Source organism: Macaca nemestrina, chromosome 3 (genome assembly GCF_043159975.1).
Source record: "Macaca nemestrina isolate mMacNem1 chromosome 3, mMacNem.hap1, whole genome shotgun sequence".
NCBI lineage: Eukaryota > Metazoa > Chordata > Mammalia > Primates > Cercopithecidae > Macaca > Macaca nemestrina.
This window is the reverse complement of record NC_092127.1, coordinates 103,445,530-103,471,235: the sequence shown is the minus strand read 5'-3', so window position 1 is coordinate 103,471,235 and position 25,706 is coordinate 103,445,530. Positions and strand designations below refer to the sequence as shown.

The window sequence follows — 25,706 nt, the reverse complement described above, 5'->3', positions numbered from 1 at the left end:
ACATCAATCAATGAAGAATTTGGGACAGCTGTCACAAATACAAAAGCCTGTCCTGATATTTCATGTCTTATCTGGTCAGATTTTGGTTGATTGAAATTTTTTCTTTTTACAATTCAGAATTTCTTGGGTGGTCCTGACAGATGTTCAGGAACACAGTAAGCTCTTACATTAGCACAAAGTATAGAGTTAGTGACATGAAGATTCATATATAGATATGTGTGTACTATGTGTGTTTGTATAATACAATAGAGGCTCCAGCTTAATGGAAACATATGGTAAATGGATTTAATAAAAATTCTTTTTTGAATGCTGATTATCCAAACCATCTGCAATGTGGTCAGATCATACTTCCTTCATGTCTTGTTTGAGAGAACAAAATAACCAGAGATTTGGACTCAGTTCCTGAGTCTAAGGAAGACTGTCCAAAAGTCCATCAACCCATGGTACATATTTTTCTTCTGAAAGGTTGTTTCATCTCCCCTGCATTCCAGTCAGCCTGTGAATGTGTGTCTCTCTTTTTCCTTTCTCTCTAGTTATAAGATGTATGTATATAATATATACACCGACACATGTAATAAAGCTTCTCTCTTTATGACTCTAGCATATGTAAATATATAGACAAAGGAAGAGAAGTAACTTAAAAGGGGAAGTACATTCTATTATGTTTTGGTGAAAAGGCAGAACAAAACAGAGAAGTGAAACAAGTTTTCAAAAAATATCTACTTTTCTTCTTCTGCCTAGAGAAACAGATGTACATTGTATTTATACAGATGCAACGTTCTTAAAATTAGAATAATGCATACCTTGAAATGATTGTTTTAGGTTATTAGCAGCATAGCAAACATATCAATTTAATTAATAATTAACATTTTTGACAGCTATTTTATAAAATTTATTTCTTAAATGTATTTTTGAAATCTTTTCATATACATTAACATATGTTCATATTTTGTAGTCTCTAAAGTATTATAAAATACACACTTGAAACAATAAAAAATTAGTCTCCAATTTGATAAACTTTTTTACACAAATTGTCAATAAGTTATTCAATGAAATACAAGAAACAAAAATATAAATGTTGTCTTCTGTTTCGCATTTGTTTACCCTGGGGTTTGTGAGTTTTGATGTCCTGTGATGAGGTTGTCTGCAGAATATATGACTAGATTGTCAAGATTTAAATGCATATTTAATTTACAGCATCATTTGTACTCAGTTTTGAATATTTCACTTCAGCTTTCATTATTGTGAAAATGTAGATGATGCTTAGTTTTACATGACTTTGGTTGTTGTATGTGTATATTGAAGCTCTAGTATCTACAGTCCCCCAGCTTCATTAACAACCTGCAAGTAAGCATAAACAGAAATTTTAACTTGTTATAAATGACCCATGAAGAGGTCTGAGAAATACAAAATATACTCAGAACAGTGACAGGGAAGGCTCTTTGTGGCCAGCTATGATGGACAGAGGTGGGCAGAGGTGGAGGTCAGAAGTGAGACCACCACCGAGAAGCATGTGAAAGGAGAATTTACTTAGGGGAAAGAATAGAGAAGAGAAGCCCACTTATTGGGAGGGTGAAGGGGAAAAATGAATATAAAAGAAACTAAGGATCCTACCAAGATTATGACTGAAACAAGTGGGTCATTGTTGATAAAAATGAGACTATGAAAGAAGTAAATTTTATCCTTTAAGTCAGTGGAAATAGAATAATTACAAGTTGCCTGGTCACCAAGACCATAGACATATAAGAAATTCATTCACATGGTTTTATTCATTTATTAAACTTCTCATTCTACACATATTTTTAGTACGTGTCATGTGAGAGACACTACTGTTTTCTCTGCATTGAGTGTGGTAGATGTTCAGGGTAGGTGAGATGAGATGACAGATGGTCCTAGACACCCAGTAAGGATGAAGTACTGTTTTGCGTTGACTTGGCTGGTAGCAGTGGGCAACCCTCTTGTATGTTCTGAATGTTTGTAGTTAGTGTCCCCTACTACATTCACACATCGAAATACCCCCAAGATAATGATATGAGAAGGTGGGAACTTGGGGGAGTTGATGACATCATGAGGGTAGTGCCCTCAAGAATGAGATTTGTGTCCTTATAAAAGAGCCCCCAGAGAGATCCTTGCCCTTTCTCCCATGTGAGGTAACAGCAAAAAGACTGCCATCTAGAAAGCTGACCCTGACTAGACACCAAATCTGCTGGCACCTTGATATTGGACTTCTCAACCTCCAGAACTGTGAGAAAGACATTTATCTTTTTTACAAGTCATTCAGTCTGTGGTATGTTGTTATAGCAACCCAAATAGACTAAGGCACTTTCCGACACCCCAGAGCATCAACAACACTGCATTTTAAAAGTCAGGTTTATTGAGGTATAATTTACATACAGTTATGTAATCACTACCACAATCATGCTATAGGACTGTTTTGCTACCCCCCAAAAAAATCCCCTATGCCCCTTCATAGTCAACCCCTCCCCCACCCTCAGCCCCTGGTAATGACTGGTATATTTTCTGTCCCTGCAGTTTTATCTTTGCCAGAACGTTTATATTATGTAATCTATAACATGTAACCTTTGAGCCTGTCATCTTTCATTGAACATAATGCACCTGAAATTCTTTCATGCTGTTGTGCGTTACCAGTAGTTACTTTTCAATACAGAGCAGTAGTCAATTCAATTGTATGGATATATCACAGTTTTTTTGTCCAGTCACCTGCCGAAAAATATTTAGGTTGTACCCCATTTGTCAGATTTATTAGTAGATCCACTATGGACATTTGCATACACGTTTTTAATGCTGCACTTCAGTATATCTTCTTTCTACCGTTGTAGCTTCCAGCCTTTTAGTCAAAGAAACCATTTCTTCTTCAACTTCAGGTTTCTAAAAATGCTTAGGAGAATGTGTTGAAGTGTTAGCTTCAAACCCCTTATTTATGAGTTAAAATTTATTGACCATGATGAGAAAATTATTTTATAAGATGGTTTTGGAATGGAGGCCATCGAAAAATAAAAGAAAATATGGTAGTGATAGGAGAAGTTGGGCAGTATCTAAATGTAGCTTTTGCCAAAGGACCTTCACGAAGTACTGAATGTATTATCCATTTACAGTATATAAGCCAATGTGCTGTGACCTGTAGAGGGATTAAAAACTATGACACCCAGTTCTTGGTCTTCATTTATTTAAAAATATTTTGAACAACTTTAAGTAATATGTGGCATCATATGGCATATATTTCTCTTTGTTCATTACAAAGGAAACCCCGAGGACAAGATCTACATTTTGTTTTTGTTAACTTATATTTTGTTCTTTGTTTTTAAGTACTATATCCTCAATAACTTATCAGCAGATAGTAGGGCTTATTAAAGATTTTTGAATGTATTAGCAACCAGATAGAATTTTTTTTAAATGAAAAGTGAGAAAACATCATAAGGTACTTTGATTGACCAAGGGTCAATAAGTTTTAAAAGTTTGGAGTGGATAAATCTAAGTAGAATGGAATCACTTAGGAAAGTAGAAAAGATAAGAGTTTCCTTTAGATTTTGTTGCTTTTTGTGATTAATATACCTATTCTTCACATTTAAACCATAGTTCAGTTAATGTCAGACCAAATCAAATGTAAGACATACCATCATTTTAGGTGTTACTAAGAATAATAACACACTATAATTTGAATTATGATCTACTATTGTCTATAAGATGTATCCCAAATTAAAAAATATAAAATGAGAAAATACAAATTAAAAGTTAATGAAATATGAGATTTTTACTAAGTTTAAGATATATTTAAAAATTCTTTGTAAAGTATTAAAATTTACACAAATGACAGATACTAAACTTTAAAATTTAATTTTTTGACTCAAACCAGCAAGAAAATTTAAACAAGATGTACAAATATACATATAAAAATAAGACACATACATATTTAAGTTCAATAATTACTTGAATGAATACAGTATCACTTGCATGTGTGTAAATATTCCTGTGGAAAGTGACTAGACACTGACTGTGAGCAACAACAATGTCATCAGAACACCTGTAGAGTTAGCAAAATTTCAGAACCTTTTGATTGAATTCCATTGTGTAGATAGGGAAGGTTATAGTCCAACATTTTTAGAAATGAGCATTTTTTCGTGTGCTCACCACATGCAGGCATTGTGTTCAGCTATCAACGGTCATGAGTTAATTACTAGTATTATTTATATTTTATAGATGAAGAGAATGAGGCACAGAGAGGGTCAGGAACTTGCTCAAAGTTTTACCTAACAAGGAAGAAAGTTTCTATGTGAAAAAACACAGTTTGACTCCAGAATTCATGTTTTTATTCTCTCTTCTGTGGCTTCTCATGTTGGGCACTGTTTCAGAGCACCATGCTGTAACAGTTACAGTGACAAATAAGCATGGATTTAGATGGAATATCTGGGTCATGAGGGGTCTGGAGGTTAATTTTTCTTAACAGATGAATAAAATATCAAGAGGGGAAAGGAAGACAATGTAGGCATGGCAGGTGTCTTTAAAGATGTCAAGAACCAGAGGATATTCTCAGCCAATGGTTGCAGGGGAGAGGGCACAGATATTCACAAGAGCCAGATTTCAGCTGGGTATGAAGTAGAACTTCAAAAAGATCGAGGTGACCACTATGAAGAGATCTTCCTCCAGCTAGTTGAAGACAGAATTCAGGCATTGGTAGGAGGATGAACTGAGTAACTAAACTACTTTATGTGATGTGTAGATGTAAAATTGTTAGAGAAATTCTTTTTGAAATTCTTTTTTTTTTTTTTTTGGATGGACTTCCAATCTGTTAAATACTACATCCATTCGATCACTGGATATGCCATATTTTAAAGTAATTTAATAAAAATATATTTTGCTTGATTATTAAATAAAAATGCTTAATATACTGTGAAAACTACTAGTTAAGAAGAACTGATAACATAAAATTTCAACTTGCTTACTAAAACTCATCTGTTGTAATAAGAAATTTTAATATAGAGTCCACTTTTATATCAACATTTTTCTATAACTAACCATCATTAATATAGTTTAAAAATCTAGTGAAACAGATTTCCACTAGACACAAAACACATTTCCCTGAAACACATGCTTTTCAAAAAGATGTTCTTTTTGTTTTTGTTTTTGTTTTGAGACGGAGTCTCACTCTGTCATCCAGACTGGAGTGCAGTGGTGTGATCTCAACTCACTACAAGCTCCGCCTCCTGGGTTCAAGCGGTTCTCCTGCCTCAGCCTCCTGAGTAGCTGGGGTTATATGCAGCGACCACCACGCCTGTCTAATTTTTGTATTTTTAGCAGAGTTGGGATTTCACCATGCTGGTCAGACTGGTCTCACACTCCTGACCTCGTGATCCGCCCGCCTCGGCCTCCCAAAGTGCTGGGATTACAGGCGTGAGCCACTGCACCCAGCCAAAAAGATGTATTTTTGAGATATATTAAATGAACACCTTATTTTATTTATAGGGGTTTTTGCTGTTGTTTTGAGACAGGGTCTTGCTCTGTCACCCAGCTAAAGTGCAGTGGTGTGATCATAGCTCACTGTAGCCTTGAACTCCTGGGTTAAAGTTATCCTCCTGCCTCAACCTCCTGAGTAACTAGAGCTATAGGAGCATATTACCAAGCCTGGTTAATTTTAAAAAATTTTTCGTAGAGACAGAGTCTTGCTATATTGCCCTTGCTGTTACCTCCTGGGGCCAAAAAATCCTCCCACCTTGCCCTCCCAAACTGATTGATAGGATTACAGGCATCAGCCACCATACCCAGCCTTTATAGTATTTTAAATTCAGATTTCTTTGCTAATATCACTGCTATACACTCATGCAAGGAAATATTTTTACCAGATTTTGTGGGTAAAGAGAATGCTGATATATAGATGATCTGTTTGTGCTTTTTTTCCCCCTCACCAGAGAAATGTTTGAACTCTTCCTTGTGCTTCTTGAATTAGTATTTTGTTTTGATGGAGATAAGAACCATTAACTTTTATTTTCACCACATCTAGCAAAATATTTCCAATAATATGCACCATTGATACTTTGGTGGTTATAATAATCATAAAATACAAGCTGATTTTAAATTCAGACTTTAGATCCTCAGAAACTTCTGGATAAACACATAGGTAATAACATGTAGGGATCCCTTATAGATTTTTTTATTTTTTGTTAGAAATAGAAATAGTTGAAAAGAGTTTCTGCCCTTTGGACATATGTGCAGGACCCAATATGTGCTATTTTCTTGAAAAAAGGAATGGACCACTAATGAACATTATTAACGTTGGACCGTTTATTGTCCTAGGCAAAAATTAGGTCACTGATGTCTCTGGCACAAGAATGAAAGTTGATTACCTCAACCTGGAATGAAAAGGAGACCAGCATGACTATTGCATCTTGAGTTCTGAGTATTCACAAAGCAGCTGGTTTAGGTCATAAATTACTTGTTAATTGTATATTTCTTTTTTAGAAAAGAAAGGAAATAATAGGCTTCTTATTTTCCAATCTCCACCTGCCTGTCATTGGTAGGTGGCATAATGATCTGAGAGAGCTGAGGAAATTGCTGTTCAGAACTTGGACTAGTTCTAGGTCAGAGGATTGCTGGTCTTCATTTCCTAATTTGCCAAAGAAAATCTCCCTGCAAAATGAACCTGAAAACTCACAGACACATCAAATACTTTCTTGTTCAGGCCTTGTTTATTCTTCAGCATATATTACTGTCAGTAATATATGTATATTTGTGATCACTTTTCAATATGTATGGTAATATTAGACCATAAATATAAATAATAATAATAGATGTTTATGGAGTATGAAAACTCTGTTCTAGTAATTACCAAATTAGTTACCAAACACGACTTAAAAGAAAAATGATGTTAATATAATGGCTGTTATTTACTAATCCCTAACCATGTATCAGCACTATGCTATGCACTTCACATCTATTACTTTATTTAAACCTCAAAACAGCCCTCTGTGTTAGACTGGTTTTTTTTAAAGGTCCATTTACTAATGAGAAAACAGAGGTACAGATATTTATAACAATTTTCCCAAAGTCATATATTTAGGACATGGAAGTTGGAATTTAAAATGAATTTGTCAGAATCTCAAGCCTATCCTCTTATCCACTTTACTGTCTTCCCCTACTAAAAAATAACCCTGATGAATGCATATCTTACTCACCTTCCTGCTCTATTCCATCACTGTGCAATTCAGTTGGAAAGGACAGCTGATGTCAAGTCAGAGGGCGCATTCTGTTGGCATCCCCTTCCTGACAACCCCACCAAGGGGATTTTTAGATCATATTTAAATTCTTCTGATAAAACAGAGCTCAAATCACCTAAGAAAGCAATTTTACCTTCATATCTATTATCATTTGACAGATTCTCCTGGGAGAATAAAAGAACAAAATAAAACTATATTTTCTCTTGAGTCTTACAGTTTACAAATTTCACATGCCTTATTTAATCTCCAAGTTATCCTCTATGTTCGTTTAAGTATGCATTGTTAAAATTATCCCTATTTTACACATACTGAAACTCTCCAAAAAATTAGGTGGCTTCATTTAATCAGCCATTCAGTAAACTTTTTTCTGTGCCTTCTATATTCCCAGTACCCTTTAAACTATTGAGGATAGATAAATACATATAATGTAGGTCTATTCTTGAGGTCTTTATAAAGCATGGCATTTTAGGGCTACATACCATTAGCACTATCCTTCTACCTTTCTTAGTAGTTGTCAGAACTCAGTCACATGATCTCACCTAATGCAAAGGTGCCTGGGAAGTAAAATTTTGCTGGTTGCCCAGGAGAGAAATGAAATGGTTATATGCATATAGTATCTCCTCTGCTTCACTTAAAATTTAATAATTATGAATATTATAACAGGTTACAAGATACAATATCATATTATTATCTCCACAGATAAAAATAATAATAATAAAATGTAACACCCATTCCTGATATTAAAATGAAAACAAAACAATTCTTAGTAAATTAGGAATAGAGAGGAACCCCTTGAAAATGTTAAAGAGCACAGTATCTTGTAAAAAAAACTTCCAGTCATCATTGTAACCAGTGATGACATATTAAAAGCATCCATTTTAATACTAGGGCTAAGTTAAGAACATTTACTATTATCACTTCAGTTTAACATTTTATTAATGACCCCTTGTCAGCACACAAATAAAGAAATCTCCTTCACCTGATATACAACTTCAGCAAAGTTTCAGGATACAAAATGTACAAAAATCACTACAATTCCTGTATACCAACAATCAAGCCACAAACCAAATCAGGAACACAGTCCCTTTCACAATTGCCCCTAAAAGAATAAAGTACCTAGGAATACAGCTAGCCAGGGAAGTGAAAGATCTCTACAAGGAGAACTACAAACCACTGCTCAGAAAAATCAGAGATGATACAAACAAATGGAAAAACATTCCATGCTCATTGATAGGAAGAACTAATATCATTAAAATGGCCATACTTCCCAAATCAATTTATAGATTCAAAGCTTTTTCTATCAAGTTACCAATGGCGTTCTTCTCCGAACTAGAAAAAAATATTTAAACATTTATATGGAACTAAAAAAAAACAGCCCAAATAGCCAAGGCAGTCCTAAGCAAAAAGAACAAAGCTGGAGGCGTCACACTATCCAACTTCAAATTATACTACCAAAATAGCACAGTACTGGTACAAAAACAGACAGATAGACCAATGGGACAGAATAGAACCCAGAAATAAGGTTGCACACGTACAACCATCTGATTTTCAACAAAGCTGACAAAAACAGGCAGTGGGGAAATAACTGGCTAGCCATATGCAGGAGATTGAAACTGGACCCTTTCCTTATAACATATACAAAAATCAACTCAAAATGGATCAAATGTAAAACCCCAAACTGTAAAAACCCTGGAAGACAACCTAGGCAATATCATTCTGGACATAAGAACAGGCAAATGTTTCATGACAAAGACACCAAAACCAACAAAAGCAAAAATTGACAAATGGGATCTAATTAAACTAAACAGTTTCTGCACAGCAAAAGAAACTATCAACAGAGTAAAGAGAAGACTTACAGAATGGGAGAAAAATTTGCAAACTATGCATCTGACAAAGGTCCAACATCTAGCATCTATAAGGAACTTCAAAAAATTTACAACAAAAAACAAGCCCCATTCGAATGTGGACAAAGGGCATGACCACTTTTCAAAGGAAGACACACATGCAGCAAAAAAGCATATGAAAAAAGAGTTCAACATCACTGATCATTAGAGAAATGCAAATCAAAATCACAGTGGGACACCGTCTCATACCAGTCAGAATTGCTGTTATTAAAACATCAAAAAATAACAGTTGCTGACGAGGTTGCTGAGAAAAAGGAATGCTTATACGCTCTTGGTGGGACAGAACTACCATTTGACCCAGCAATCCTATTACTGTGTATGTACCCAAAGGAAGATTAATCATTCTGCCATAAAGACAATATACGTGTATGTTCATTGAAACACTATTCACAATAGCAAAGACCTAAATACTCATGTAGATTAAATAAAGAACATGTGGTACACATATACCATGGAATGCTATGCAGCTATAAAAGAAGAACAAGATCATGTCCTTTAGCAGTACATGGATGGAGCTGGAGATCATTATCCTTAGAAAACTAATGCAGGAACAGAAAACCAAATATCAGATGTTCTCACTTAAAAGTGGGAGCTAAATGATGAGAACACATGGACACATAGAGGGGAACAACAGACACTGAGGCCTATTGGAGGGTAGAGGGTGGAAGGAGGGAGAGGAGTGGGAAAAATAACTATTGGGTACTAGGCTTAGTACCTGGGTGACAAAATAATCTATATAACAAACCCCCATGACAAACCCAGACATGTACCCCTGAACTTAAAACTTAAAAAAAAAAAAATCAACCATATAGAAAAAGTATTAACGTTTTTGTGAAATACATTTTTTCTCTGCATATTACTTTTATATTTTATTGTAATCTATGAATAGATAAAATATTATCTTCGTTTAAAAATGAAAACTGTATTAAAAGTTTACATCAAATTGATTTTTAAAAAATCAAATTCAGAATGTCAAAAGCATCTGTGTGATTAAGTTCTAAATTGCTTTCTTCCTGCTGAGACATTGTTCTCCCTATGAAACTTTCTAAATTTAAGATTCAAATATGTGGAAAATTATTAACCTGGCTATAAAACAATTTTACTTGGTGGTTAAAAAATTAGCAAGGTCATTATACGCAGCATATCAGGTTATTCTGGTACTCCAGACTTAAAGATTGCATAGTTTCTTCCAAAGCTAATCCTAAGTCCTTTCCACTTCATTTTTTAAACACACAGATGGTTTATTAGTTAATTAAAACAAGATCTCAAATGAGGCTATTTTATCATCAATTTTCTGGTCCACAGATAATGGCGTATTGGGCCCTTCTCTTTAGAGTCCTAGAGTTTCCCATAGTAAATATGGTACAGCTATGACTAGTTTTCGCTCTTCACATTTCTGTTTCGTAATGAGACACAAACTTCGAAACCCTACCTATTCTTTTTCTTTTTGTCTATTGCCGTAGACTTTGCTTCAGACATGTGTCATTTACCACCCCCTGAAGAGTTCATATTTCTTTTCCTAGTTGAGAAATAATAAGAGTTGTAAAATGACATTTAGTAACTGAATTCAGTTTCTTACCACAGATATTCTGCCTTGGGGTTCCAAGGACATTAACGTGCCATTGGTTTAACAGTTTCCTCCTATTAAACAGAGGAGAGGGTGGCGTGAGAAAGGATTTTCTTTGGTTACCACCTCTCTGAATGCCTTGCACACTCTGAATTCTCCCCAAAACTGATTGGTTAATTAAAAGTTAGGACTATTTGCCAGTATTTAAGGATTTAGGGTAGACTCATTTAAAAACCCCAGCTGTTTACAGGCTCCTTTCTAGGTCATTGGAAGTGTTGTCGCCACCTCTTTTGTATTAGTTTCCCTTGGCTGTTGTAGCAGATTGTCACAAATTTGGTGGATTTAAACAAAAGACATTTATGGACTGTCTTCTGAGGGTTTGGGGGGAAATCTGTTCCTTTTCATTTCCAGCTTCTGGTGACTGTCAGCAATCCTTGGATTGTGGCTGTGTCATACCCATCTCCACCTCCATGTTCATGTAGCCTCTCCTCTGTGTGTGAACCAAATCTCCCTGTTTCTCTTATAGGGACACTTTCTACTAGATTTAGGGCCCACCCAGACAATCCTGGATAATCTCTCTGTCATGCTCTTTAATCACATGTACAAAGGCCCTCTTTTCTAATAAAGTAACATTTCCAGGTTTCAGGGATTAGGACCTGACATCTTTGGGTGGCCATTATTCAGTAAGTGATATATATTTACACAATTTCTAGGACTGCCTTCCACAGTCCTTACTGCAAGGCAGAAACCTAGGTTTAAGGTTCCCAAATGCCCTTGTGCAACCCTGCCATCTCCTGTCATTTTTATTTGCTTTTAAAATATATTTCTAGGCTGGGCATGGTGGCTTGCACCTGTAATCCCAGCACTTGAAGAGTATGAGATGGGCAGATCGTTTGAGCTTAGGAGTTCGAGACCAGCCTGGACATCATGGCAAAACCCCATCTCCACAAAAAATAAAAAAATTAGCCAGGCATGGTGGCATGCACCTGGAGTCCCGGGAGTCCCAGCTCCTCAGGAGGCTAAGACGGGAAGTGGCTTGAGCCTGGGAGTCTGAAGTTGCAGTGAGCTGTGATTTCACCACTGTACTCCAGCCTGGATGACAGAGTCAGACCCTACCTCAAACAAATAAGTTCATGAATTAATAAAAACATATTTCTATGTTTTTCTTAGTGCACAAGTAATATGTAGTCATTATTTAAAAACAAAATTTAAATAGAAAAATTTAGCAAAATAAAAATCATCTATAACCTGACTATCCAAAAATAACCTATATTAACAGTTTCATTTTTTTCTAAGCATGTTGGCATTTTCAATGTCCTACATCTATGTTTGATGAATAAATGAATAAGTGAAGGAGTCATTAAATCACAGGACGTCTCCCTTCACAGATGATCTGGTTAAGGAAGTGGAGCTTGGACTCCTCAAGATCAATTGTGTCTCTGACTTTATCAGCTGCATGCTCCTCAACTTACTGGTGCTTTACCATTCCTTCTGTAAGATGACAATAGTTCTGGCACACAGTAAACCTCTGTAGATGTTACTTATTACAATTCAGGGTGGGAAAAGGCACTCCAAGTGGAGGAACTTGGAATGGAAATTGTTGGCGGGTAGTTTTGTGTCAACATTTGCATTAGTTTTTGTCTCAATTAAAATTTTTTGAAAATAACAAAGAGCACCTCAAGAAAGGTAGTGGGATGTTCCAGAGAATGTCTCTATTCTCCAATGAATCAAAACATGTTAAAAAACAGAAGTGACCCCAGGGTAGCTAGACTGGTGATGGCTATGCTCCCAAGAAGAATGGCCATGCAGGAAAACTCTATCTGAGAAGAAATTCATGTTCCTGTGTTCTGTCCAGTGTGGAGATTTACATGGGGTAAAGGATCCTTGCCTAAAAAAGAAAGGGTTAAATGTTTTAAAATGAGTTATATCAGGAACACTCAAAATACTACATATATTTTTCTCTATCAAAATTAATGCACTCCTGTTAGTCTCCTAGGATCTGAATACCTGTAATATTAAATAATATAATGAAAATGCTTTAAAATTAAATGAGCCCAGAATGATAATGCTTCTCAAGTGTAGATCTGCAGTTTACAATATAAAACAGCAAGATGAGACATCTGTATAAATAATTGGTTTCTATTTATTTGCTAATTATAAAATAGTCTCATACAATTATGTGTGTCATTTTTAATTTAAATAATGATTTGGAAATATTACATGTTTTCCTTGCTTTTGTGTTTTTATTAACTGAGAATATTGTACATTCTACAGTGTGTACACCTTTATTGGTAGTATGCTATAGTTTTCTATAAGGAAATTTATAACAATGCTTAGGTCAGTGTTCCCCCCAAAAAATTATGCATCAGAATTACTAGGGTAGATTCCAAAATGGTTACCAATTTGCAAGTCTTCCCATCTCTTTTCTTCCCTTGGCAGTACCCCAGGAATCTATGTAACTAATTTCAGAGGCTAAGAAGAAACTTGAGAACTATTTATAAAACTTCCCCAAACTGCTTTAATAGCAGTCATTGATTAGAAAGAGGAACATAAATTGGTTTAACAGCTAAAGGTAAATCCTTAAAGCAGTTTGCATTTATTCCATTACTTTTTATTCACACAAATATGTGTTAAGAATTTATCATGCCAGAGTCTGCCTGTTGTTCCCTGAGCTTTATTTTTCTCATTTATAAAAAGAGAAATACCTATGTTACAGAGTAATTTGGTGAATCAATGACATAAATTACCTGCAAAGTGTTTAGCAAAGTAATAGTCAAGAAATATCACTAATCATCCTTGTCAACATCAAATGCTATAGTATTTATTATTAGATTGCTAATTAGAGGTTTGTTTTACTAACCAGTCTAGCCTTGCAAACATGATAGTAAAAACTGACTTCAAAGTTTCTAGTTAGTTTATCTCTCTGTTTACTCACCTAGGTAATAATACCAGCAGATATATATTGAAACTTTACTACAATCATTTCATTATTTGGGGATTAGCAAAATATGGGCCCCAAATAGCTTAAAGGTCTGGTATATTAGATTTTTAAATATTAAAATAATAAATACTGTGTACCAAGCATTTTTCTACAAACTTCGCATGTATTAGCTAACAATGATGCCATGAAGTAGGATCTATTTTTATCCCGTTTTACGGATGAAGAACCTGAGGAAGGGCAAGAAATATTTTGCCTGAAGTCGTGTGACTAAAAGGTATTATGGGAACCTGAACCTAGGTAGTTTGACTCTAGAATAGATTTACTTAATCACAAAATTTATTGTTATCAGGAAATTATTATATAGTCAGAACAGTTATGGTTATAATTTAATATTTTTCATAAGTGTACAGTATCCTGTTTTCTTTTCATAACAGGGCCTTAATATGTAATATCTTTTTTTCAATTTTCTGCCTTCCCTGAGTAATTTTTGGATATAGGAGTGCAAAGACTTTATTGGCCTTTCTCGCCTTTATGTTCTCTGTGCCAGGGACAGGGCCTGGGACTTGCTACATGTTGTTTAATTAATGTTAATATTTATTTAATAAGTGAATGAAATTACTTGCTATAAAGAAAAAAATTGAACCAACATATTGTTTTAATAAAACCTGTTGAATAATATTTATTTCATCTTGATCTCACTTTCAAACCTCTGTCTAATCTTATTAAAAATAGACATATATTTTCAAGCTGAGATTTTTCTAGTTCATTGTGATGCTCATAGTCATTGTTTATGCTGGAAAAAAATCTCAAGATTGTGCTTATTAAACTAACAGAGCTATTGCACATGCATGTTTTTTTCCAATCCAAATTCTAAAGAATAAGATCCCTGTGTCTATTTTCAACAGCATCTAGCCTTACCCCAATCTTATGTGGTTTTGGCTTAGTGATCTGGTATTAACTAGATATGAGCTTTCTTTTTAATAGTAATTTTAGCTGACAGCAAACTACTAGTATGGTTATGAATTATGTCGCTTTTGCCAACTCTTAGCTGTCAAACTATAAAAGATTTTGTTTATCATATTTCATTTTAAAGTTGTAAAGTTTCGTTATAAAAGGAATATTTCTTATCAGGAATAAAAATATGTATAATTCCGTTTTGAATGTGCTGGTTAATTATTGTCACGAAATTATTGCCATATGTGCTGAACTCTTATCAAAAAGGTTACATTTCCTTGTTGTACTTGAGCCTCTTCTCTCTGATCATCCAAAGTTTGCCATGAGCCATATTGAACATCAGCGATGACATGCCCTTACTTAGAAAACTCAAGACACTTGCACCCTGGTTCTTTTGTCACTCAGTATTCCAGCAAGTAATTGATAGCTTTATCCCAAAAGGGATAATTGAAGAGCGTGTGATTAAAAAAAATTTTTTTACCAAGTGTTGGAAAGGCTAATGAAAACCAATGGATGGGTAAAACACCCTGAGGTGAAAAACAGAGAGGAACCTCTGACCACTCTTAGCTCTACTGGAATTTGGGGAAGCCTGTGACTTTAAGATTTACCCCAATACAAGTAGGACCATGTTGCAACTAGCATGGAAGGAAACAGGTGAATAAATATCTTGACCTGTCTCTTTTGTGCTCTTCTGACATCCCGATGTAGCCTCTCTAACGCAACCTGAAGCCAGAGATCAGGAGAGCTTGGTTTATAGAATTTACGGAGATTAATCTCTTAGAGCATGGAATAGAGTGAGGAGTGGATAGAATATCTGGGGGAACAAACAGAGAATATCCATCATATCTACTAAGAGAGAATTTTAAAATATCACATGGTTTTGACTCAAGTGCATGGGCTGTATGGAGCTTAAATATTCCTAATTCCCATTTCTAACATGGGAAATATTCTTCTAGATACAGAGAAAAATTGAAGTCATCTTTTACTCTTCCTTCTTTGTTTCCTGCTTAAGCTATGGCTAGTTTCTATACATGTTTCTTAACAATATATAATAATGCATCTGTAATGCAAATGTATGCCATTTCTACTGCCAACACCTTTCCTGACCTTACCCCCTTATGTCAAATTAGTTGCTTTATGATAACAAACTTTTAAGAGTGTGGTATCATTAAATCTCCATCTGCTTTGCTCAAGAACCTACCCTGGCTCTCAGCTGCTACAGATATCAAGTGTAACATCCTCTGCCTAGGCTTAGAATTTCTACAACACATCCTCAGCACATGTAACCAACAATCTTCACTTCCTAATTATTCCTCCACATGGGTCTTTTGCTTATTCTAATGTACTCTGCACATATGGTTCTAATTTCTGCTTTGGTTGATGTTATTTCCTCTACTTTGAAAGATTACCCCTTGGCCACTAAATCTTAAAACCCTATCTTCCTCTTGAAACCATTTCCTTTATATACTGTTTCCTAACTAATCAGCCTGCCCTTATGACACTCTCTTCTTAAACTTTTATTATATTTACTTGATTTTCTAAATAGTGTCACACTCATTTGTTTTAAAATTATGTACTGTGTTATTCTTATACTGAGAGTACTTGTATTTCTTTCACACACTTCACAGCACCTGAGATATTTAAAGAAATAATATCTGAGACATGGTAGTCTGTCAACATATTACTTTTTGAGTTAGATTGGGCACCTGAGTTGTACTTGTTTATTAGTTCGTTGCTTCTTTGGTTAATTTAGAGCAGCTATGGAAGAATTGACCAACTCACACAAACAAGCAGTACATACTTTTTAATGGCTAATTTCTCTCTTAGGTATTTGCCCTAAAGGAATACATTAGGGAAAAGCTCAAAGACTTAGCTTCATGGATGTTCTTCGTGTTCTTTATAACATAAAATGTTCCTTATAAGACAAAAATTATAAACATATTACAGCAGTAGAGGACATAAAAGTATGTATACTCAAGCAAGTACTATAGAATTCAGCTTTTTAAAATGCTGTAGATGACTACATTTGGCATAATAACAATACATGACTTTTAAGTTTTGAAGCAGATAATAAATATCTTTTTATTTTGATTACTGTTTTGTGAAAATTGCTCTGTATGTTTATACACACATGCACAAATAAATAAAAGTATGGGAGAATTTATATGGTGTTAACATTGTTTATCTGTAGTGGGTAAATTAGACATTTTTGTTTGTTTACCTGTGTTTTCAACACTGTAAACATTGCTAAACGCTTTGAAAATAACTATCACAATTAAGACATTTCCCTTAGTTATGGACTTTACAGAATGGACTCTATACAATGTGATCAAGTTAACAATTGCGGTTAAAGGACTTTATTTTATTTACTGAATGACTTAGTAAATTAACCACAGTAAATGTTTGTCAGTTACAGCATATCTTGCCCTAAACCTTGTCTGTTGATATTTAAACTACTATTTTTATGTTATAATTTGTTTGAAAAACTTGTCAAAATATAAAATTTATATAATGTCAAATAAGAAAATGTTAATAAAAATTTCAGCCAGAAGTAGCTGTTTCACATGTACAAAAAAGACAACAAAGTATAGCATCACTTGGAGTTTTTAAATTACCAAATGTGATAGCTTAAGATTTCATGGAGGTAGCATTTATGCCAGAGTGTTGCTTGAATTCAACTTATATGGCACAAGTACAATTCAAGATCTTAAGTAGAGCTTGAAGATATAGAATTAAACAGGAGCTATACATACACACACAAACACACATGTGGATAAAATGAATATTAGATGCTATGTTCTAAAACTGAGATAAATCACAAAATGAATTACTTTGCAAAGTCATTTCAGTAAGTAGAATAAATTCTTAATTGAAACAATTATTTTTACACATTATGTAGAAACCATATAGATTAAATTTATGTAATAAAAGGTCTTTATTAAATGAGTATCTTCAAAGTATTTAGCAATTTTTAAAAATTGGGTCAAAGATAGGGAAACAAAATGGGAAATGGGATCTATAGGCCAGAGAAAACTAGACATGATAAAAAAAAAAAAAAGCAGGAAAATGTACTTCCTAGAGAAGAACAAAGGCAATTCCTCCAACACCTCACCTTGTAAGGCATGGAGGGAGAGGGATCCTTTAACGTACGATTTCTTGGGTTTTGGTTGGAGAGTGCTATGCTTTATCAGTCTAAGCCCAGAAAGAGAGAAATGGCTGAGGACTATAATTTTCTGTGCCAAACCAAGTAGGTTGAAAATTGAGTAAAATACTACTTTAGCTAAACAGTACTATTTTTTGAGCTGGGAAAAATGGACAATATGATACAGTGGACAAGAGCATGGGCTTTTGAGTTCAGCACACTTAGTTTTTAACACTGGCTTCATTATGTTAACAGTTTCCATTCACTCAACAATACACATTTTTAGACATTAACTATATGCCAGGTAAAATGCTTAGCATTGGTAGTAAATTAGGGAGCAAAACACATATTATTTTTCCCTTACAGTTTAATGAGGGAGATGGACTTCAATCAATTCATCTTACAAATAACATAACTACATACAATGGTAAATCAGTCCAGGAAAAATTCAAGAATCCATGCAAGTATATTTTAAATGTAGGCAATCTTTTTTTTTTTTTTTTTTTTTTTTTTCGAGACAGAGTCTCGCTCTGTCACCCAAGCTGGAGTGCAGTGGCTGGATCTCAGCTCACTGCAAGCTCCACCTCCCGGGTTCACGCCATTCTCCTGCCTCAGCCTCCCGAGTAGCTGGGACTACAGACGCCCTCCACCTCGCCCGGCTAGTTTTTTGTATTTTTTTAGTAGAGACGGGGTTTCACCATGTTAGCCAGGATGGTCTCAATCTCCTGACCTTGTGATCCGCCCGTCTCGGCCTCCCAAAGTGCTGGGATTACAGGCTTGAGCCACCGCGCCCGGCCGGCAATCTTAAAAATAGTATAAAATTACCAGGGAGAGAATGTTGTCCTAGGGTAGATGGGAGCATGCTGCCATTTATAGAAGGGTAGTTTCTGGATGATAGAAAGCCATAGAAAGCAAAAAAGTTTAAGAGCAGAAACATTAACTCAGAGATGTGGGTGGAGCCAGACCACCTCGACCTTTTTCCTAAAGCAAATGAAAGCCGTGGAAGATTTTTAAGCAGGAAAGTAGCAACATCAAAGTGGTTTTTTTTTTTTTTTTTTTTTTTTTTTTTTTTTTTTTTTTCTGAGACGGAATCTCGCTCTGTCGCTCTGTCGCTCTGTCGCCCAGGCTGGAGGGCAGTGGCGAGATCTCGGCTCACTGCAAGCTCCGCCTCCCGGCTTCACGCCCTTCTCCTGCCTCAGCCTCCAAAGTAGCTGGGGCTACACGCGCCTGCCAGCCACTACGCCAGGCTAATTTTTTGTATTTTTTAGTAGAGACGGGGTTTCACCGTGTTAGCCAGGATGGTCTCGGCCTCCCAAAGTGCTGGGATTACAGGCGTGAGCCACCGTGCCTGGCCAAAGTTTTATTTCTAAAAACACTCCAGGTGCAATAAGAAAAATAAAAATGGATTGAAAGATGTTAGAATATTGTGGAGAATTCAGTGAAGGGGCATTTGAAAATTCAAGACGAGAGATAATAGTTGCCTGAAATTAGAGAGTGGTAGTAGTAGAGATACATAGTAGAGATAATGATTTATACATTTCTGGCTTTTGCAACTGAATAGAAGAGGGTGTCAGTCACTGAGCTGGGGGATACATAATGAGAGCCAGATTTACTCGCATTTTAATTTGACTAAGTTAAGTTTGATATGACTTTGAAATACCCAAGTGGAAATGTCAAATAAGCTTTTGAATGTATCTGAAGCTCAACGTGTCCTAGGTTAGAAATATTACTCTGATATTCATTGGCTTACAGTTGGTTATTGAAGTCATAGGCATGGATGAGATAGCCTGGAGAAAGAGAGTACTAGAGTCAGAAGAGAAGAAATTATTGGATAAATCTTTTTAAAAACTCTAATATTTAAAGGTCAATTAGAGTCAGCAAAAGAGATTCAGACAACAGAGAAATTAGGGAAAAACCTAGAGAAAACCAAGAAACGAGGAAAGAAGGTGCTTCAGGGAAAAAGTGGTCAATAGTGATGAACACTACTGGAAAGTCAAGTCACTGAAAAGTGAACATTATCAAACATGTAGGTTGTGAGAGTCATGTAAGTGGAATGCTGGGTGCATCAACCAGGCTGCAGTGGATACAGTGAGGAAATAGATTCAGTATAGACAATAGGCAAAGAAAAAGAAATAGAATGATAGCAGGAAGTCAAAAGTAATTTTTTTAAATGGCACGGAATTTTAAATATATCTCAGCACTGAATGAAATGATCCACTAAAGAGAGAAATATAAAGATAGAGAAAGGATAGCTGGGCGTGGTGGCTCATGCCTGTAATCTCAGCACTTTGGGAAGCCAAGGCGGGTGGATCACCTGAGGTCAGGAGTTCAAGACTAGCCTGGCCAACATGTTGAAACCCCGTCTCTACTAAAAATACAAAATTTAGCTGGGTGTGGTGGTGGGTGCCTGTAATCCCAGCTACTTAGGAGGCTGAGGCAGTGGAATTGCTTGAACCCAGGGGGCGGAGGTTGCAGTGAGCTGAGATTGCGCCATTACACTCCCACCTGGGTGACAAGAGCAAAACTCCATTTCAAAAAACAAACAAAAAAAAAAAAAAAAGAGAGAGAGAGAGAGAAAAGAGAAGAGTGAAGAGATAAGAGAAGGCTTATCACAACTTTGTCTAAGTCTCCCTTGTTTTCACAGCTATAAAATGGGGAAAAGAATAACTACATCGTAAGATTATACTAACAATTAAATAATATGGTGTGGGTAGAATGCTTGGCAAAATTTCTGGCACACAGAATGTGTTTAATAAATTGGTACTTAAGATGAATCTAGCAGCTAACAGATATATTAGTCTTATACATATTAGATGCTCAACAAGTGTTCGTTAAATCTGGAGTGAATATTATTCTGGCACATAATTTTTGATTATTTGAAATATAAGAGTCTGATGCATCTTACTGTATTACTGGGTTATAGATACACCTTGGATATTCACTGATTATAATGATGATATATAATGTTTGCTATCCGATGATGTTGATGTGTTGAGTATTTGTGTTCACAGGGTGCTATTTTTCTGTCTGGAAATAAAGTTTTTGAGCATCCCTGCAATGAAGAGAACCCAGGGAAGTTCCTTTTTGAAGTAGTTCCAGGTAAGATATTTTCCTAGTCTGATTAAATTATTGTCATCCTGTGTTGGTAAAGGTGAAGATAGGTCAGACAGGTTTCTTTCTTTTTTGAATCATGACTGAGAACCTTAATTTGAGGTTTGGTTAGTGTTGACACAGATAATAACTGCAGGTTTATATACTAGTACAAATGAATGCACTCACACACACATACTCTGACCATGTAACTACTGGATTTTCCTTTGTCCATGAGACTCCATAGTTGACCACAAGTCATGACACAGTATTTGTTCAGGACTCTTGAAGTGAATTTGATTTTATAGTGCTCTTGTGATATGAAATTTGACAAGGTGTTAGAGGTTGAATGCTTTGCCCAGCAGAGTCACTGACATATTTCCTCACAAAATTGCATCTTAAAGGAGATTTTGCTAAAAGCAAAGCAAAATAAAACAAAACAAAAACTCTTACTCCTTAATACTTGTAATACTGACCAAGTATTACAGTTCTGTACCTCAGCTTTGCTCCCAACCAGCCACTTCCACGTGTTTCGCTGGTAAAGCTGAAGACAGCTCTGCCAAGACATCAAATCCTGCAGTTAAACTTTTGAAACATCCGTTCGTTTTTCCTAGTCATCTGTATTCATTTCTCTTAGTGTATCTGATCTTCACTAAAATCTTTGACTCACCCAGCAGCAATTCCTCCAAGGCCGTGATACCTACCTTTTTGATCAGTTCTTCAACCTTTCCTTGTCCCTCAATGTAAGAAAAAGGGAGGTAGGAATCTGGTTTTTATAGTATTGGCTCCAGCTGACCCAGTTTATGTAATATTGATATTGATTTGATCACGGTCTAGGGTTGGTGGGAATTTATTTGGGTAAGTAATATGGAGTTCTTATCAATAACGCTACCACAAAGCAGTCAATAAAATGTCTTTTTCCCATATTTATAAATGCTGGGAATCTAAAATGGAAAGGCGTATTTTCCCCTCGATGAAAACAGCTGTAGCACTAAGTTCATCTGGCTCATGATGGAATCCATGACTAAATGTTAATTAATGCCGCTGAAGTGCAGAAAGGTTAGTCAGATGCAATGTGTTATTTGTTTCCCTCCAGGGAGAACATATTGTAAGAAACCTGAATCTTATTTGCCTTATTAAAATCCTTTTATTCTTACTTCTTAGTGGAATACCCTGTATAGAACCAGATTCCAGATGTTACAAAGTCTTTGAAGTATCAGTAGAGGAAATTTCTTTTCCGATTTATTCTCAGACAATAGCTCATGTTGGCTTTTAAATCAGCATGGTATTGAACTGATGGTTGACTCTTTATCTCCAGTAATGCTAGAGGTCTACTTTTCCATTCAGTCTGCTAGCTGCAAGTTTCATCTTTTGGTGAAGAACTTCTCAAGTAATATAGATGGATATTTTCAATACTGTTTTAGAGAGAGCCATGTCTTCAAGACCAGGAAGTAATGGATAAAACCTCTTCTCCAACATTGCTATTCTAAATCATCCGTTTCACATGCAGTGCGTATGACATAATGGCTTTTGAAGAACAAAGCCTAAGAAGTTTAAGACTGTGTAATATGGAATCTGAAGGTTGTCCTTTCAAAAAAATTATAGGAAATTCAAGCTTGCTTCTGTAATTATGGAGATAAATATAGTATGCAACTAGATCATTTGAAAAGATGCTTCCTGAATTATTAATACAGTATGTAATAGCTGCTAAATTAGGTTTTATAATTCTAAATCATCTTATGGAGTGTGAAGAGAAGTGTTCCAAATGTGTCTTTGAAGACAGAGCTGGAAACACAAAGCACTACATTGAGAATCCAGTGTCTGTGCCATTCATCCTGGTCACCGGGGCTTTGTTGGTGTGCCTTTGACATCAGGATGGCGTTTCCAGGCAAACGCTTCTGTACTTCTGTGATAACATGGGATCTGCATCAGATTACTTTCATCAATATTTGCATTATTGGGGTTATTCAGGGGTAGCATAACAATTAATTTATCTTTGCAAATGGGAATGAGAAGATAATATTTTTCAGTTTTTCAGTTGTGTAATTGTTTAACATGATAATTTGGGATGTTACAACAGAGTGTTTTTATTTGTCGGAATGCATAGGAGGCAGCAAGGATTGCAGAAATGTGGTTGGTAACGTGTATAGAACCCTCGGCAGGCTGTGGGCCTACCTGGCAGAAGATCCTCATAAAGCATATTTATTCTAGATTGGCTTTCTCTATAAAATTATTTCAATTGCCACTTCTGAAAATCTGTTATAAAGATGATGCTTACAAACCCAACAAGTGTCTGTCTTTATGGATAGCTAACTCAAGTCTAACTATTCTGAGTTTATCAGTGAGTAGGAGGAGATTACATGTTTTAACATATTTTAATCTCATCTGCCCGTAATGATTTCCAACAGAACTCACAAAAGTCTCTAGCAAGCTCTTTGCCATTATTCTAGCACTACATGCATACATACACATTTGTGTGTGTGTTACGAATATAGTTTATCCATATGTGCGCTGTATGTCTTGATAATTTTCCCATACGTATCTATATATATGTAGAAATTTTTATTTTGTTTTATTTTTGCTTTTGCTTTATACTGAAATATCCTATGAAACCAAGCAAAATCATATAAAAATAATAAAACACAAGAATTTTCAATAAAATTGAGTGTCTCAGGTCTTTGTGTATTACTTACTTATATTTGCTTACAAACTATATTTGTATGCATATTTTAGGCTTTTGTAAAACCCTATCTGAAAATAAATCCACTGTGTTTTAGGGTTGATTTCCTATAGATTCATTATCCTATGAAATGAATTATCTCTCTGAATAATGCCATGAGTTACAGATTTTTCGCTCCAAATTTGTCCTATTTCTCTACTTGTTATTCAAAGGGATATCAGCCAAATTGGCAAATTTGAAGTCTTCTCTGTCAGACATGCCAAATTTTAGACTGAAGTGAACTTCTATGGCCAAAGTCCAAACTTTTGGGAAATGTGGTTGAGAAGGAAAGATTGGCAAATCTTTAACGAACGGTTCTTGAAGAAAGAACTTGCAGTTGGTTTCTGCTTCTCTAAATGTGTTCTAGTTGAGTTTTCCTTGAAATGTTTTAAAAAATAAAGAGTAATTATTGGAATAATGATGTAATAGCTTTCTTAGGAGAGAAGTTTCTCAGAGAAAAAAATAAAATGACAAAGAGACAAGAAATTGGCAAAATAAGACAAAGGAGGACTATATGTACCTTCATATATTTAGAAACCACATCTTTCTTGCTTATTACTGTATACCGAACACCTGGGAATAGCATAATATAACACATGGTGCTAAACAAATATTTATTGAAGTGCATATATTTACCAGGCTTATGGAGAAATCTCAATCATATGAAACTGCCCCCACTCTGCTATGCTGAACTATTTCCTGTTGCATAAGACCTTTTCTCCCCTGTTGCAGCAAAGACCTCTTTGTCACTCTAGTGGCTAAAGTGGAGAGAAACTCCTTACATACTTCCTTTCCTACTTTTCTGCCTTCCTTTCTGATGATGAGACCTAGAGATGGATGGAAGAAGGTAGAGATCTTCCTACACAGTTGATATTGCTGACTGATCATTGACTGATCATTACAGACATTCCTCTCTAAAGGCTGAATCTTTCACAGGTGCATGTGTGGATTTTTCAGGGTCTCTGGAATTAGAAATCCACTTCACATGCTAGTATTCTCCCAGCATTGGGATTGTCCTGTTGGATGGGATACAGCAAAAGGGCTCAAAGGCCAGCTGCTTGCTTTGTGTTTATTCAGCAACTAGGAAACTCATGTACCCTGGCCTGCAATGTAAGGGAAATGCAGGCTGTTCCACTGTTGCTGCCTCCTTTGTCTTGTCATTTTCTCCACGGGTTATCAGCTTCAGTGCCCAGCAAGGTCAGTGACTTGCCAAGCTTCAGAGGCCATCATGAGTCCTTGACTTAGAGAAGGAGTGGGTCACTGTTCTAACACACATCAAAATTTACCAGCAATACTCTTGTTCCGATAGTTGGGAGAATTCCTAGTCCTCCCCCTCAAAAAACAGTGTTGATTTTGAAAACTGCTTTCTCCAAGTAGCACTTCCTCATTTCTAGTTTCTCCTTCAAAGCAGTCAAGGCCATTTGGGTTCTCAGAAATGCAATGCTTTCTCTCAGTAAACCTGGCAGAGAAGTGGCTAGGCACAATTTCCATTGGTCTTTTCAACTTAGAATGTGGGGTTTTAGCCTCTTTTGGGGAGCAGGGGGTGGGACTTAGCTGCAATTCCAGGATAATGGGGATAAAATGTTTTATTTACATCTATCTATGATCTTAGATTGGATTCCAGGAAACACACGCTGATGGAGAATGACATTAGATTGTCATGGGAAAGGTTCTGTGAAGATACTTTTTCTGTGAGGAAGTGAGGAAAGCAGGATGTGACAGGAGCACCTGCCCTGCAATGCCATAGCAACTGAGGTCTTAGCTGATCCAGTGGGGTCCCCTGAGACTGTGATCCCTCTCAAGATTTCTTCAAACTGAGGGGCTGGGGCTTTGTTTCCTGGTGCCAGCTAGTCATTGATTGGGAGCAGGGAGACAGATAAACTTGGGTGAAGCTGTTTCCTGCTCCATTGTAGAACAATTCCCATGAGAATCTTTGTGCCTTCAGCAACCAATATACCAGTCTTTGGGATCTAGACAGAATACTACAGTATCCATTATAATGTCTGTAGCCTTGTCAGTATCTAGACGTCTGAATTCCAGGGAATGTTCCAGGCTGTTCGCATATATCGCTTTATTTAATCCTTACTACAACTCAATAAGGCAGGTAATATCAGTATCTTTATTCTACAAATGACAGATGTGAGGCACAGAGAAGTAATT

At 35.8% G+C, this 25,706-nt stretch overlaps 1 protein-coding gene across 4 annotated transcripts in view; it reads left to right on the top strand.

Moving 5' to 3' along the window:
• The window catches only part of LOC105479670 (Rho GTPase activating protein 24), a 531,861-nt gene that overhangs the window by 223,816 nt on the left and 282,339 nt on the right, over window positions 1-25,706 (top strand). For all 4 annotated transcript variants that reach the window (XM_071092610.1, XM_071092608.1, XM_071092611.1 and 1 more), the window contains one exon: window positions 20,749-20,836. In XM_071092610.1, the coding sequence (XP_070948711.1) occupies window positions 20,749-20,836 (88 nt within the window). The remainder of the gene's footprint in view (window positions 1-20,748; window positions 20,837-25,706) is intronic.